A 14,182-nucleotide genomic window follows, 5' to 3' on the forward strand; every position below is an offset into this window, starting at 1 on the left:
GTGTATAGAATACAAGAATGAATAATGGAAAGAAATCAATCACATACCCGTTGAGCGTGAATAAAGTCCCTAAATCAAGGTTGACGCTTGTACCACGAATTATGATGAAGAACCACGCAATATGGGTCCTTCTACTAAGATCTTCTGCAGCCTCTTACTATGGGATCTTCTCTCTGTCTCTACACTAGCTTTGTGAGAAAGCAGTGCTCCCAAAATATTATTATGAAAATAATAGCTGCAGGGACCGTCAGTATTCTATATATAATAGAATTCCTAAACCCTAATCCATTCCCACAATAGAATAGGGCTAGAAGTTTCCTAATTAGAGTGGTCCTTTATTCTCTTGGGCCCAATGGGTCAATCAATATCAGTTAAGCCCACATAAGAGTTCTAACAGTTTCCTTTGTCACTGGTTTCAGGTTAGGACACTGAATGGTTGAGATGACTTATTCTTTAAACCAATGGCTTAAAAGAGGAACTGTTGTGTTGGGGGTGCCACAATGATTTTGGTGCTGCACTTTTGCCCGAAAAGGGGGAAAAAGAAGATTAAATGACAGAGATACTGCTCATTAAAAGGAAAGGAAAATCAAGAAATGGCCATATCAAATAGGAAGGGAAATAACAAATAGATTCATTCACCTATCGATGATACATAGGACAGCCATGGGATTTCATATATCTGATGCAAATCAGGACTCCTTGACTACAATAGCCTTCAGTCATTCACCCCCAGATTAGGCTAAAATCGAAATCGTCCATAGTGGAAGAAGAGAAAGCTTTCTGCTAAGGTACATATTGCAGAAAAGGATTAAGAGCAGTAAGGATTTATGTTGGAATTATGGTTAGGTTTATCAGGAATGGTAGTAGATGATGAGGATAGGCTAGGGTTAAAAACAATTAGGGTTTTGTGAAGTTGGTTGGAGGTTTGAATGGTTGGAAAAGGTTCTTTTATGAAGAATCTGAAAATAAAAGTAATGTAGTCCAACGGTAAGGTACAAATGTTGCGACCTGGTGGTTAAGTGGTTGAAACAACCTCTTGACATTCTCAGGGTAAGGCTGCGTAGTTCTCACCCTCCTGGACCTCGCACATACGGGAGCCTCGAGCACCAGGTATGCCCTATGCCCTGAAAATAGAAAGTAACATAGTCCAATTGTTACGGTTTTGATGTGGGTAGAAGGTCATAGGTTAAGTTTGATGGTAGAAAGTCATGGCACTTAAGTAATTTGAGAGGTGTTGTAAGAGAAAAGTAATGGTGAAAGAGGCTGATTATTATGTTGAGGTAAGCTACTGTAATAATATATAGAAATATATTGTAGAAGGAAGAAAAAGAAAAGATAAAACAACTCAGCTTTATCCAACTACATGGGGTCGGCTACATGGATCTTAGCAAAGCCAAAAAAAACGTAAAAGTAAAAGAAAAGTAAAAGGAGAGGAGCACACATCAACTCGGAAAAAAAATCAACTAACAAGGGTCGGCCACCTAGATCCTAGCTTGCCAATCAGCTTTATTTGAAGTCATACTTGGGACAATTCCTAAACTATTCATGTCTTTCCTCACCACATCTCCAATGGTCATTTTAGGCCTGCCCTGAGCTCTTTTAGTCAGAATACAAATATTTTGAGAGACCAAGAGAGCAAGAGAGAAGGAGGAGAACAAATGGGAGAATAGGGTTGGAGAAGAAGAGGAAGGAGAGAAATAATGGTAGAATGTTGTGTTGAGAGAATTATCTCTCTAATTGTTGGATGGCATAGTCACTTGTGTCGAATATGACACCAACCCACTTTATTTATAATAACGGAGAGAAAGTTTTAAAATATTACAGGGACTATTAAACCTCTTAAGGACCTAAGGACACATTTGGAATCTGACATTTTCCCTAAAACCCGTTATTACAATACTCCCGCCTAAGCTGGCGCATAGATATAACATATACCCAATTGGCAGATAATAGGATGAAATATCTTACTACTAAGACCTTCAGTAAATACATCAGCCTGTTGTTCACTATTGGGAACAAAAGGTACAATGATAAGACTTATATACAACTTCTCTTTGATGAAGTGTTGATCGATCTCCACATGCTTGGTTTGATCATGTTGGATAGGGTTATGAGAAATGCTAATGGCGGATTTGCTATCACAAAAGAGGTTGATAAGAAGGGCAGCAGGGACAACCAAATCTGTGAGAAGACCATAAAGCCATAGGAGCTCACAAATGCCATGAGCCATAGTACGGAACTCTGCTTCAGCACTTAAATGGGCAACCACGACTTGCTTTTTTACTTCACCATGTGACAAGGTTATCACCAACAGAGATGCAATAACCAGTAGTAGACTTGCGGTCATCAGGAGAAACTTCAAAATCAGCATCTGTGAAGGCCTCCACCCTAACGTGATCATGAGGAAAAAAAAAGATGCCATGTCCAATGATAGATTTCAAATAATGGAGAATATGCAACATAACTTCCATATGTGTCGAGTAGGGATATGCATGTACAGTCTAAGTTGAAAGCAAATGCTATGTCAGGGTGTGTATGAGAAAGATAGATCAAACACCCCACTAATCTTTGATATCTCTCTTTATCCACAGAATAACCTCGCTTAATACTCAGGTGACCGTTAGCTTTAATAGGAATATCTGCTGGCTTGCACCCTAACATGCCTGTCTCAGGATAAAGGTCAAGCACATACTTCAGCTAAGACAAGTAGATCCCATGAGAAGACTTGGCAACTTGAAGGCCAAGGAATTAACGAAGCTGTCTTAGATCTTTGATCTCGAATTCCTCACCCAAGTATCTCTTGAGGAGATAGATCTCTATCAGATCTTCACCATTAACTATAATATCATCTACATAGACTATTAGGATAGCGATCTGCCCACTAGATCTCTTGATGAACAGAGTTTGGTCGGCATTGCTTTGAGAGTAGCCTATAATAATTATAGCCTTGTGGAAACGCCTGAACCAAGCACAAGGAGATTGCTTCAGCCCATATAGTGCACGCTTCAGCTTGCATACCTTCCCTTGGATTTTGGAGCAAGTGAACCTAAGAGGAATGTCCATATACACTTCTTCCTCAAGTTCCCCATGAAGGAAGGCTTCTTCACATCTAGTTGTTGGAGATCTCAATCTAAGTTGGCAGCACAAGTTAAGATAACACGGATTGTGTTCATATTGGAGCAACCGTCTCCTAGTAGTTAACCCCATGAGTCTGAGTGAAGCCCTTGGAAAAATTCACAATACCATCAGTCTTCTATATTTCAGTGTGAAGACCCACTTGCAATCAACTATCTTCTTTTGTGAGGAAAGACACACTAGATCCCATGTGTCATTCTTCTTTAGAGCCTGCATCTCTTCAACTATAGTTGCCTGCCATTGTGAGCCTGAACTCACTTCCTGCCAGGTTTGGGGAATGGACATAGAGGATAGAGAAGAAAAAACTATAGTAGGAAGGAGAAAGTGAGTTATAAGAAACAATTTTAGTAATAGGATGTAAAGTATAAGACCTAGTGCCTTTACGAACAACAATAGGCAACTCAAAAAATGGATTAACAGAAGGAGAAGGAGAATAACCTGGGTCCAGGGGACAAGATCAGGCTTGAGAGGAGACAACTGAAATGGTAGGTAGATGCTAGATGTGTAGTAGGCTAGAATAACCTGAGTGAAGCCCTTGGCAAAATTCACAATACCATCAGTCTTCTATATTTCACTGTGAAGACCCACTTACAATCAACTATTTTCTTTTGTGAGGAAAGACACACTAGATCCCATGTGTCATTCTTCTTTAGAGTCTGCATCTCTTCAACTATAGTTGCCTGCCATTGTGAGTCTGAACTCACTTCCTGCCAGGTTTGGGGAATGGACATAGAGGATAGAGAAGACAAAACTATAGTAGGAAGGAGAAAGTGAGTCATAAGAAACAATTTTAGTAATAGGATGTAAAGTATAAGACCTAGTGCCTTTACGAACAACAATAGGCAACTCAAAAAATGGATTAACAGAAGGAGAAGGAGAATAACTTGGGTCCAGGGGACAAGATCAAGCTTGAGAGGAGACAACTGAAATGGTAGGTAGATGCTAGATGTGTAGTAGTCTGAGTCTGCTGTTCGCGACTATAAACATATCTCTGGCCAAGGAGAAGTAGGAGTGTCACTCTCCCCCTGAAAAGAGATACTGACAGGGATAGCAAGTTGAAGAGGTGGCACATCTTTCACAATAGAAGGAGATTCCCCTAAAGAGGTGCCGCAATGTAGTATAACGTAGATTCGTAAAAAACATCAATAGTCACAAACCAATGTCGAGTGGGAGGATGAAAACACCGATAGCCTTTTTGAGTAGGAGCATACCCCAGATGCACTGGAGACCACGAGGATCAAACTTTTCATGAGGACGATGATTCTGAGCATAACAAACATTGCCGAATACCTTGGGAGGAACAGGAAAAGCAGTGAACCTATAGAAGATCTAGAGGGGAGCAGAAGGAATGAACCCGAGAAGGCATTTGATGATCAGAAATGCAGTCGTGAGAATCGCGTCACTCTAGTATTGTGGAGGAATATGCATCTCAAACATAAGAGAGCGTGCTACCTCACAAAGGTGGCAATTCTTCCGCTCAACAACCCCATTCTGTGCAGGGGTATCTACACAACTAGTTTGATGGATTATCCCTTGAGAGGAAAGGTAAGCCTGAAAGAACCTTTCGAAGTATTCATGACCATTGTTGCTTCGAAGGATCTTGATGGTAGCACCGAACTGAGTCCGAACCATTTGGTGCAAATGCTGAAAGCAATGGAAGGTCTCGCCCTTGGTTTGCTTTATATAAACCCAAGTGGTCCGAGAATGACAATCAATAAAAGAGACAAACCACTGATAATCATTGGCATAGTTGTCACGACAACAAGGCGAACCAAGGCAGTAGAGGGTTGTTTAAGCGCTTAGGCGAGAAGGCGCCCACCTTAAGGCGAACTAGGCGAACAAGTGTTATTTTTTATTTTTCCTATTTTCTAACATTATTTAGTAATTTATATACACCTTGTATCATAAAAAATCAAGATTAAGCCACATCAAGTCATTAAAAATCAACATTTAGCCACATCAAATCATAAAAAATTAACATTAATTCATATTAAGTTATAAAAAATCAACATTTAGAGAAATGCTCTTATTCTATAATAAGTTTGACTAGTTAAATGATTTTATTTTTACATGAGACTTTTTGTATTAGTTATAATATAAAACCATCTTTCTAACAAGTCTAAGATTACTTAAATCTGAGTTGCAATGATAAAGTTATGCTTCAGTCAAACTTATTTTTAAGTGCGCGAATACTGTTAAAATCTCCTGAATGAAAATAATTTTATGAATATCAAAACAAAATATTTTTTTACCGGACTTTTGGTTTTTAGCAATGTTTTAACATGATAGAATTTATAAAATTTTCATAATTGAGAAAAACCCTAGCCTTTAAAAGTTGAAAATCGTCCCTATAACCAAAATCCAGTTTTTGTTCTTGGACTGGGGGGTTGACTTTTTATCCTTTTGGAATTTGATTTTTAAACTATTTTTATTGGATTCAAATAGGGGGTATTTGTTTATTTATGAATAATATCTTAAGTAAATGAAACAATAAATATTAAAAACATTTACTTGAATGATATTTGGCATAAATAAGTGCCGAAACACAAGACAACATGCAGTGCAACAAGGCGGCTGTCGCCTAGCCCCCACGCAAACCGCCTAGGCGACACCTTGACAACTATGATCATTGGTAGACGCGTAACAGGATGGACCCCAAATATCATAATGTATTAATGAAAAAGAAGTGGCACTTTTATTTATTAGAAACAAAGTAAGTGATGCTTAGCCAATACACATGCCTCACAAAAAAACTGACTCGAATAACAATTTTTAAAGGAAGGAAAAATCCTAGCTAAAGTTCCTAAAAGAAGATGTCCCAACTGATGAGGCCACTGTAGTAACCCAGAGACGGGAGGTGACATAGAAGATGTTTGAAGAGCCTTACAAGAAACCAATTTATGTCATCTTCAAGTAGATACAGACCAGGAGTACAGACACGATCCTTCCCTCGCCCTTTGCTAAATGTATTAGTAGGGCGGCCATTACTTCCAACAGTGCTCCTTGGTGTGACGCTCCTTCCCACAGTAATTGCACTTCACTGGAGCTCTGGTAGAGGAACCACCAGACTATGGGGTTGCGTTGAGGGACAAAGTGCCAGAGACAAGTGCAGATCTCTCAATGGAGAGGCAATAGGGTTTGGAAGCATAGTGGTACAACGGATGTCCTCAAGTTGGATCACAACATAGGCTTAATCCAAGGTAGGTAAGGGAACACAACTCAGAACCTGGGACCGTAGCGGATCAAACTCCATATTAAGACTTGCCAGAAAGTCATAGACCTGGATCTTGTCCTCTCATTTATGAAAACTGGTGACATTTATAGGGGTGGAAGGACTATACTCATAGAAGTCCAGCTTAGTCCACAGTGTGCGCTACTCATAGTAGTACTGTGACAGAGTGAGCCCTCTCTACCTTAGGTCCGAACCTTCTGGTGCAACTCAAAGACATGAGCATCATTCCCCTCCTGGGAATAGATATCTTGGATAGACTTCCAGATCTTCGTATCAGAGTAAAATAGGAGATAGCCACGTGAAAGCTATGACTGCATGGAGTTGGAAAGGAAGGCCATAACCAGAGAGTTGGCACACTCCCACTTGTCAATTTTTTGACCGGTGGTCGACGTTTTGTGGTTCTAGTGAGGTACCCGTAATAGCCATTGGGACTTGATGGAGATGCCAATCTAGTTTGACCACATAAGGTGATTTGTGCCATCAAGCTTGACAGGGCAAGGAGGAAAGGTGGGAAGAGCTGAGGTGTCTCCACCAGTGGAAGCAGAAGAGCTGGTAGACAAGGGGATTGTGCTAATGGAAGAGGCATTGGACAGAGGTAGAACAAGCACAAAAAACCACCAAAAAGCTGGAAATTGCTAAAAAACCCCCAAAAATCGATAGAGAGTGAAAACTCTGACAAATCGATTTTGGGGATAGCTCTGGAACAGAGTCTTGAAACGGTAAAGTGGTTAGAACATACTATTACAATGATAAGGAGCACTAATCAAAGAAAACATTAAGATGATCGGAGTATCGAGCAGAGAAAAAGCACCCTGACAAGAAAAATTCGATTTTAGGGGGAAAACCCTAAAAACCTCAAGGGAAGGAACTGGGTCTCTCAGATCATTGTCAAAGTGAGTCTGAGAGCCCAGGGGAGAAGGGAGATAGAGGCTAGTGTCTCCTTGGTGGTTTTAGAAACTATCGTCAAGAGAGAGAAGCAGAAGAAGAAAGATGAGGGAGGCACAAATGGAGGGAGAAAAGGGGAAAAAGGGGGAAAGAGATGGAGAGAGGAGGAAACTTTTAGGGTTTTGATTCTAAAGGCTCTGATATCATGTTGGATGGGGTAATGACTTGTGTCTAATATGACATCAGCCCTCTTTATTTATAATAACGGAGAGAAAGTTCTAATATTACAAGGACCATTAATCCTTTAAGGACCTAAGGATCTATTTGGTAATTGACACTTTCCCTAAAACCCATTATTTCAGCACTAACACTTATATTGCTTCACTAATATATTGCATGGAATTACATACACCTCCCTAGGGAGGTAAAAAGGGAAAAAAATTACAATATAAGAGAACAAGTAACATAACTAGTTCCCAAACTGTCCTTAGTACATAATCTCTAACACTTTTAGGTCCTTCAATCTGAATTAGATCACTCCTCCTTACTGGTGCATCCCAAGGCTCCATTGAACATGGCCATGCCACTCTCAAACGACTTTCTCGGAGTTTATCATGAATCGGGGTAACTCCCAAATCAGCTCTAATATGGTCATTCTTTACTTTATCCTTCCTAGTTTTGCTGCACATCCATCTCAACATCCTCATCTCTGCTACATAGAGCTTATTTATTAACTGCCCAAAATTCTTCCCCATACATTAGAGCCAGGTGTACGACGGTCCTATAGAAAAGATAATACCTAGGAATTCACCTAGGTTTTGAAGGAATCCATTCCACAAAGCTTTGAGAGAAACCTCTTTATTCAATGTTAAACTTGTGTGGCTACATGGATAGTTGCTGCCTAGCCCAAGTCTTGACAACTAGGACTGTCTGATTCATTGTCAAAACCTATAAGCTACTGAACAGAAGTCAACCTAGAAGTAGAATACTTCTCCTAGAGCAACTAACCAACCTAGACTGTGCATAAACCCCATAACATTTTAGTTTTTCCAAAATACCCTTATATATACTGAAGTACCAAACTGCCTTTGCAACTAAATTTAATTTGACCAACCATAGCTTATAATCTACTTGACCTATGTTAAAATTGTTTGAATTCCATATTGTACTTACTAAGCTCTATCTAATGGCACAAACTTCAACCCTGAAGGGTATTCTCCATGGGCCCATGGACCCAGATTCAGAAAAGGCCTGCTGCAACTGCTGCATCAAGATTTAGGAGTGAACAAATGATCCTCCTACTATTATTGGTTCCCAAGTAAGCACAATATAACAGCTATTGGCAGTCGCAAATGAAATAGTGAAGATGATAGAAAGGAAGGGAGAAGAATGCACTAGAGGCTCCTCTCTAGTTAAATTCTGCCGGCATGTCTTTTTTTTTTTAAGGTTTATGTTAAAAAAGTCTTCAAGAAATAAATGTATTTTAATGAGTGAGATAGATAGAACTTTTTTAAAGGAATTTCGTAGAGAATGTCTACTTAACATATCTGAGAATGACAGATATAAAGGGTGAACAGAAAGAGGCCTATCTCAAGATGAATACTGCAGAGATTCTTCTTTCTAGTAATAATTAGAGATGCCTACTTTATATAAAAATCATTCTGGAATGTTTTTATTTAATTAGATTTTGTGTTTTAATATCCATGTTTATATTTACACCTCAGAATATTTGCCAGACATCACTCACAGAAACTAGAGTCATAAATGTCAACTTAGTCAGTTTGTTCCTTTCTATGCCACCCTGACTAGGATTTCCAACTGCTAAGTGCTGTTGTGTTTAGGAGATGCCGATTTGTGTTAATTTTGGATGCCTGGATTTTATGGAGGGAGATTCTGCTTCAGTTCAGTCATTGCCTGGATCACTTTTTTTTCTTTTTAACCAGAGAGCTCATTTCGTAATACCTCAATTGAACGCCTGGTTCTCTTGAAGTTGAATGGCTTGAATGGAAAAACTTATTGGCTATAACCTAGCTAAGCAACAATCTGGGACTCTTTAGAAAATCTATCATGTTTATTATCACAAAACATGCAATAGATCTTCTGTTTTACCTGGGCATTGATTCTTCTTTTGGTTGGGGCCATAGGATAACCGTTCAGCTCTTGTTGGTGATGCAGGAGTAATTCCTTGGACCAGGCCAAACCTGTTGGGGAGCCCAGATGGAGATGATCCAGGTCCAAATTTAATTTTGGTCCAGTAGTATATTAAATTTTAATTAATTATTTAAATTTATCTTTATCTTTTAATCTTTTACTTAGGCTAGAGTTATTTTCCATGTTTTAGTTTTAGAGTTTTATAATTTATTTCAGTTTCAAGTCCAAGTTAGAGTCAAATTGTGTTTTAGTTTTGGTTAAAGATTAGGAAGTCTTTTATTTTCCTCTTTAAATACAAGGTTGTAACCAAGTTTAGACAGATTTGAATGAAGGAAATTTGGGTTTTGTTTATTGTTACCAGAGTGGTACAATAGCAAGAGGTTGTGAGACCTTTCTTCTTCATCGTTTCCCTCTTCTTCGATGCTCCCTCTCTATCTCGATTCAGGTATAGGAGATCTATATCCCTTTTCCTTACTATTTTTCTTGATTTCTTTTCTGTTCTTGATTTCTTCTCGAGTAATAATCTGTTGTCACCATTAATTTTCTTTGCACATATTCCTGGTTCTTCTTTGTTTAGCTGTATTACAAGGCGGAGATGAGGGCTTTGCGACCTGTCAATCCAAGTCGGTTTGGCTTGAAACTTGGAGTGTTGAATCACCATCTTAGTGTGACCCAAGTCCTTTGTGCCTAGCTCTGAATCATTCCCTGTTGTGAGATTGATCGCTGCAATTTAGTTCACCTCTGTTTTCCGCCAGCGATATATTTCACAAACTGAATTTATTGAAGATTTGAGTGGATTTGTTATTTACCTGATGGCATAGTTGTCAAGGCATCACTTAGGCATCCAGGCACCTTGGTCGACTTGGACATCTTGGTCACGTAGGCAGGTGCCTTGGTCACCTTGTTTTTTGGACCTCTCCAATGCCTTGGGTCGCCTAGACACCGTGACAACTATAGCCTGATGTTCAGAGAGCCTTGTTGCGATTCAGAACCCTAACTCCCTGGGTTGATTGGCTTCTCATGTTGGAGTATTCTTGTCGAATTCGAAGCTTCTTGCCACTGGCTCGAGAGTCAGAGGTTTACGACAACCTCAAAATCAGATCGACAAACCCTTATTTCTATTTTCCGAAGTAGGTTTCCCTTCTTCTATTCCCCCTTTGTCCACATATCATATACCCTTCCAATTCGAACCCTAGTTAATAACGACAACTTCCACTTGTGTCCATCCCCTATTTAGCTACCTAATCGCCCCTTGAAAATTCGGTTTTATTATAAAATTTCAATATTTTTTTTGGGTGAATAGTAAATGCATTAAAAGAATGGGGAGGGAAAATAGTTCCAAAGGGGAAGTTACAAGCCCAATAAGGGATACAAAAAACCCATAAAGGGCACCAATCAGGGCCAACATGGCCTAAGGGAACATCCACAACCAGGCCTAGATGCCCAAACAGAGAAGGGTAAATCAGTCCGAACCGGGAAGAGAACCACAAACTTAACCCTAACATCTCAACACAATAGTTCCTAGCCGCAAACCTAGAAGAGCACCAACGGAGAAGAGGTAGCCACGGTGGATGAGCGCTGACCTTGCAGAGGGCTAAGGCCAAGTGGGCAGTCGCCTAGCAGATGGAGTCTCCAAGAGAAGGGGTGCCGGCCTTTCTGAGGGTAATGACGGAGTGGCTATCGGCTACGAGCGGCTTGGTGGGCTGGTGTCGAAGAGGCTGTTGCCAGTCAGGACAAAAATCCAAACTAATAGTCCGAAAGGCAGGCCGCCGACAACCGGCAGGCCCAGTGGGGTAGGTAGACAATGAGGGTTGAGGCCAACGTAGTGAGTGGGCGGACAAACCAAACGAGCTCGGCATCTGGAAGGGCGGGTAGCCTTGAATGGGTGACGACTAACGAGACAGCAGGTCTGGCGAGAGTGGCATCCAAAAGGGCTGCAGGCATGGCGAGCAGCCAATCGAGAGGCAGATTGGAGGATTAGATGAGCCAACAGACAAACTAAATGAGCCTGATGGCAACTGGAAGGGTGGACAATAGCAGGCCTAACGAGAGAGGCATCCAGAAGGGCAGCAGGCCTGGTGTGTTGGTGACTGGGAAGCAGCTAGCCCAGAAGTGGCCAGCACCAAGTCGTCTTCTGACCAAACAGGGCAAGTGGTCGACAGGAAGACGAGCTGAGTGGCTGTACAACCTTAACACCGATCGAGATGACTAACGATAGGAACAGCGGGAGAAGGGAAAGGGAGCGGAGGATGAAGAAGGGAGAGGAAGAGAGAAGAAGAAGAGGAAGAAGGGAGAGTAAGAAGAGCGGTGGAGGAGGGAGGGAGGGAGGGAGAAGAGAAGAGACGAGAGGGAGAGAGGGAGAGAAGGTGAAGGGAAGAGGGGAGAGGGGGGGTAGCCTTCACTTCGGTCACTTAGGATTTTCTGTAGGAGTGGAGCGAAAAAATATTGATAGAGTTGCAGAAAGCTCAAGATTTATTAGGGAGGTGAGCGAGAAAAAAGCTTAATACTCTTTGTTTTAGTTTTATTTCATTGGATTTAAATTCTTTAAAGTGGGTCCATAAGCGATCTGAGCTGGATTTTGAAAACCCTGGATTGCATCAATTGAGCTTGAGTTTGCCCCTAAGCTAACACAGTATACCCCATATGCATACTTAGACAACAAATTATGGTTGAACCTATAAGTGATGCAGGCAGCCAATCTCAATTGTACATAATTAGGCCCTATTTTGAGCCCATGTTGGGTTATAAGGACCTCGGGTTATTTATTTTTGGCATTACTGTTGTAATGGGCCAATTTTATAAGCCCAAGTATGAGGGGTTGTTTGAGATTTTAAATATAACCGCAAGCGTGCGGATCAGTGTAGCTACAGATCGAATAAAGGGAGAGCAGCCACTTTATTTTTTTACTTCTTTTAATAATGCGAAAGTGAACCGATTAATGGTTGCGATCTAATTCTAATTACCGTCCTAAACATATGTATCTAAAAATAACGTCCTAACCATTCGTCATCTAAGAATTTAAAGACGCAAGCCACGCAATTAAAATTAAATAAATAAATAACTAAAATAAACAACCCACACAATTTAGAAAAAAAACAATAAAGAAAAAAATGCTGAAATAAAAATAAAGTAAAAGAAAGGGGAGAAAGCTAGAGAGAGACTCACAAGTAGGTTTCTCTACTTAGCCCGAGGGATGTATCATAATATGAGCTTCCCTACTTGACCAGAGAGTCACTCTTATAAGGGTTACTCTACTCGGCTTTAGGGAAAGGGAGACAATTAAAATAAAAACAATAAATTGATGGTTCTATGGCTAGGAGGGGCAAAGCCAACACATACATTAATCATGGACCTTGGGGGAAAGGGATAGCAATAATGTAACGACTGAAATTAAAATCATAAATTAAGAAAGAAAGGGCAGTCAGAAGAGGGAATGAGAGGGGGGAGAGAAGACTATTAAGGGAGCCTACTTATTTGAACTTCAACCCTTGAATTGAAAACTTGATCGATTTGAGATACTACCAATACTAAAAACCAGATCTGGAATAAACCAAATCTGAAATTTCTAGTACTAGAGAAAACAAATCTAAAGAAAAAAAATGGAACTTGAAAGACAAGCTTCATAGCTTATTCTTGTCACCTAGAACTAAGCCTAGAACTAGAACTTGAAAATTACAACTTCAATTGCTTAAATAAAAAATAAATAAAAATAAAAAAATAAAAAACTGAATCAAAAACAAAAGTGCTTGCATTAATTGAATAAAAAGAACTTACAAAAGTGTTTAAAGCATAAACCTAGAACTAGAGCTAGAGAAAGAGATAGAGCAACTAAAAAAAAAAACCTAGAAGAAGAATGAAGTGTCTTCCCTCCTCTTACATGAGTTGTATTTATAGGGAATGGGGAGATAGGGTAACAAATTTATCTTTCTTAAAAGAGAGAAACCCACAATTGGTAGTGAGATCTTTTGAGACCAAAAGTGCTAAGGTGGAGGAGAGAGAAGAGAGAAATAAACTTGGAGAAATTTCCTACAATTTTTTTTTTTGCTTATTTTCTTTCCTTTTTTTTTTTCCAATTTATTTCTCTTCTTTTTCTCCCTCTAGGGACGATTTTCCTTCTTGCTTTGTGTGATATGGACAATCTTTTGGTGATGATGTGGAGGAGATAGAAGATTTGGACAAGATTTCTTTCTCCATTTTTTTTTTCTTTTTTTTTCTTCTCTTCTTGTGCAGGAACCCCTTCCACGATTTTTCTTGCTTCTAATTTGATGTGAAAATCCCCTCCATGCCCTTAGTGCTTTAAGTGAGTGAAAAGTAGGAAATCTTCAACAAAATTCTCCAAAAAAAGACAACCATGAGATTCGAACTTGAGACCTCTTGGTGAGCAAGGGAATTTTGAGATTCTAACTTGAGACATCCTGGTGAGCAAAGAAGTTTTGCACACCATAGCTCACCAACTACACTAAGTAGTTGTTGTTGGAGAAATATGACGTCCGATAATGCTTAAAGCCTTTAAAATACAAAACCTGCAAAAAAAGAGTAAAACCCAAGGTAGCTCCATTCTAAATATATAAAATGCATGTTTTGTTACCCTAGATTTCAACATAAATGTGCTCATTAGGGGTTTAAGTAATATAAGAGATTAGAGCCTACAACCTTGGTTTTTATTTTTTTTTTTTCATAGTTTACAGTTGGTTTCTATCTATCTTAGTTTCTAAAAGTGTGTTAAACTCAATTGTAGTTCTTAGGCGTTTTGGTTGCAATTTTTAGTTTCTAGTTATA

General features: G+C 39.6%; 1 protein-coding gene and 1 pseudogene across 1 annotated transcript in view; one reads left to right on the forward strand and one right to left on the reverse strand.

Moving 5' to 3' along the window:
• The window catches only part of LOC122064386 (trafficking protein particle complex subunit 4-like), an 11,626-nt gene extending 9,255 nt beyond the window's left edge, over nucleotides 1–2,371 (reverse strand). The window contains exon 1 of the mRNA XM_042628106.1: nucleotides 2,177–2,371. Within this exon, the coding sequence (XP_042484040.1) occupies nucleotides 2,177–2,371 (195 nt within the window). The remainder of the gene's footprint in view (nucleotides 1–2,176) is intronic.
• A 9,043-nt stretch (nucleotides 2,372–11,414) lies between these two features.
• Nucleotides 11,415–14,182, forward strand: part of LOC122064394 — a 25,114-nt pseudogene continuing 22,346 nt past the window's right edge.

Source organism: Macadamia integrifolia, chromosome 2 (assembly GCF_013358625.1).
Source record: "Macadamia integrifolia cultivar HAES 741 chromosome 2, SCU_Mint_v3, whole genome shotgun sequence".
Classification (NCBI taxonomy): Eukaryota; Viridiplantae; Streptophyta; class Magnoliopsida; order Proteales; family Proteaceae; genus Macadamia; species Macadamia integrifolia.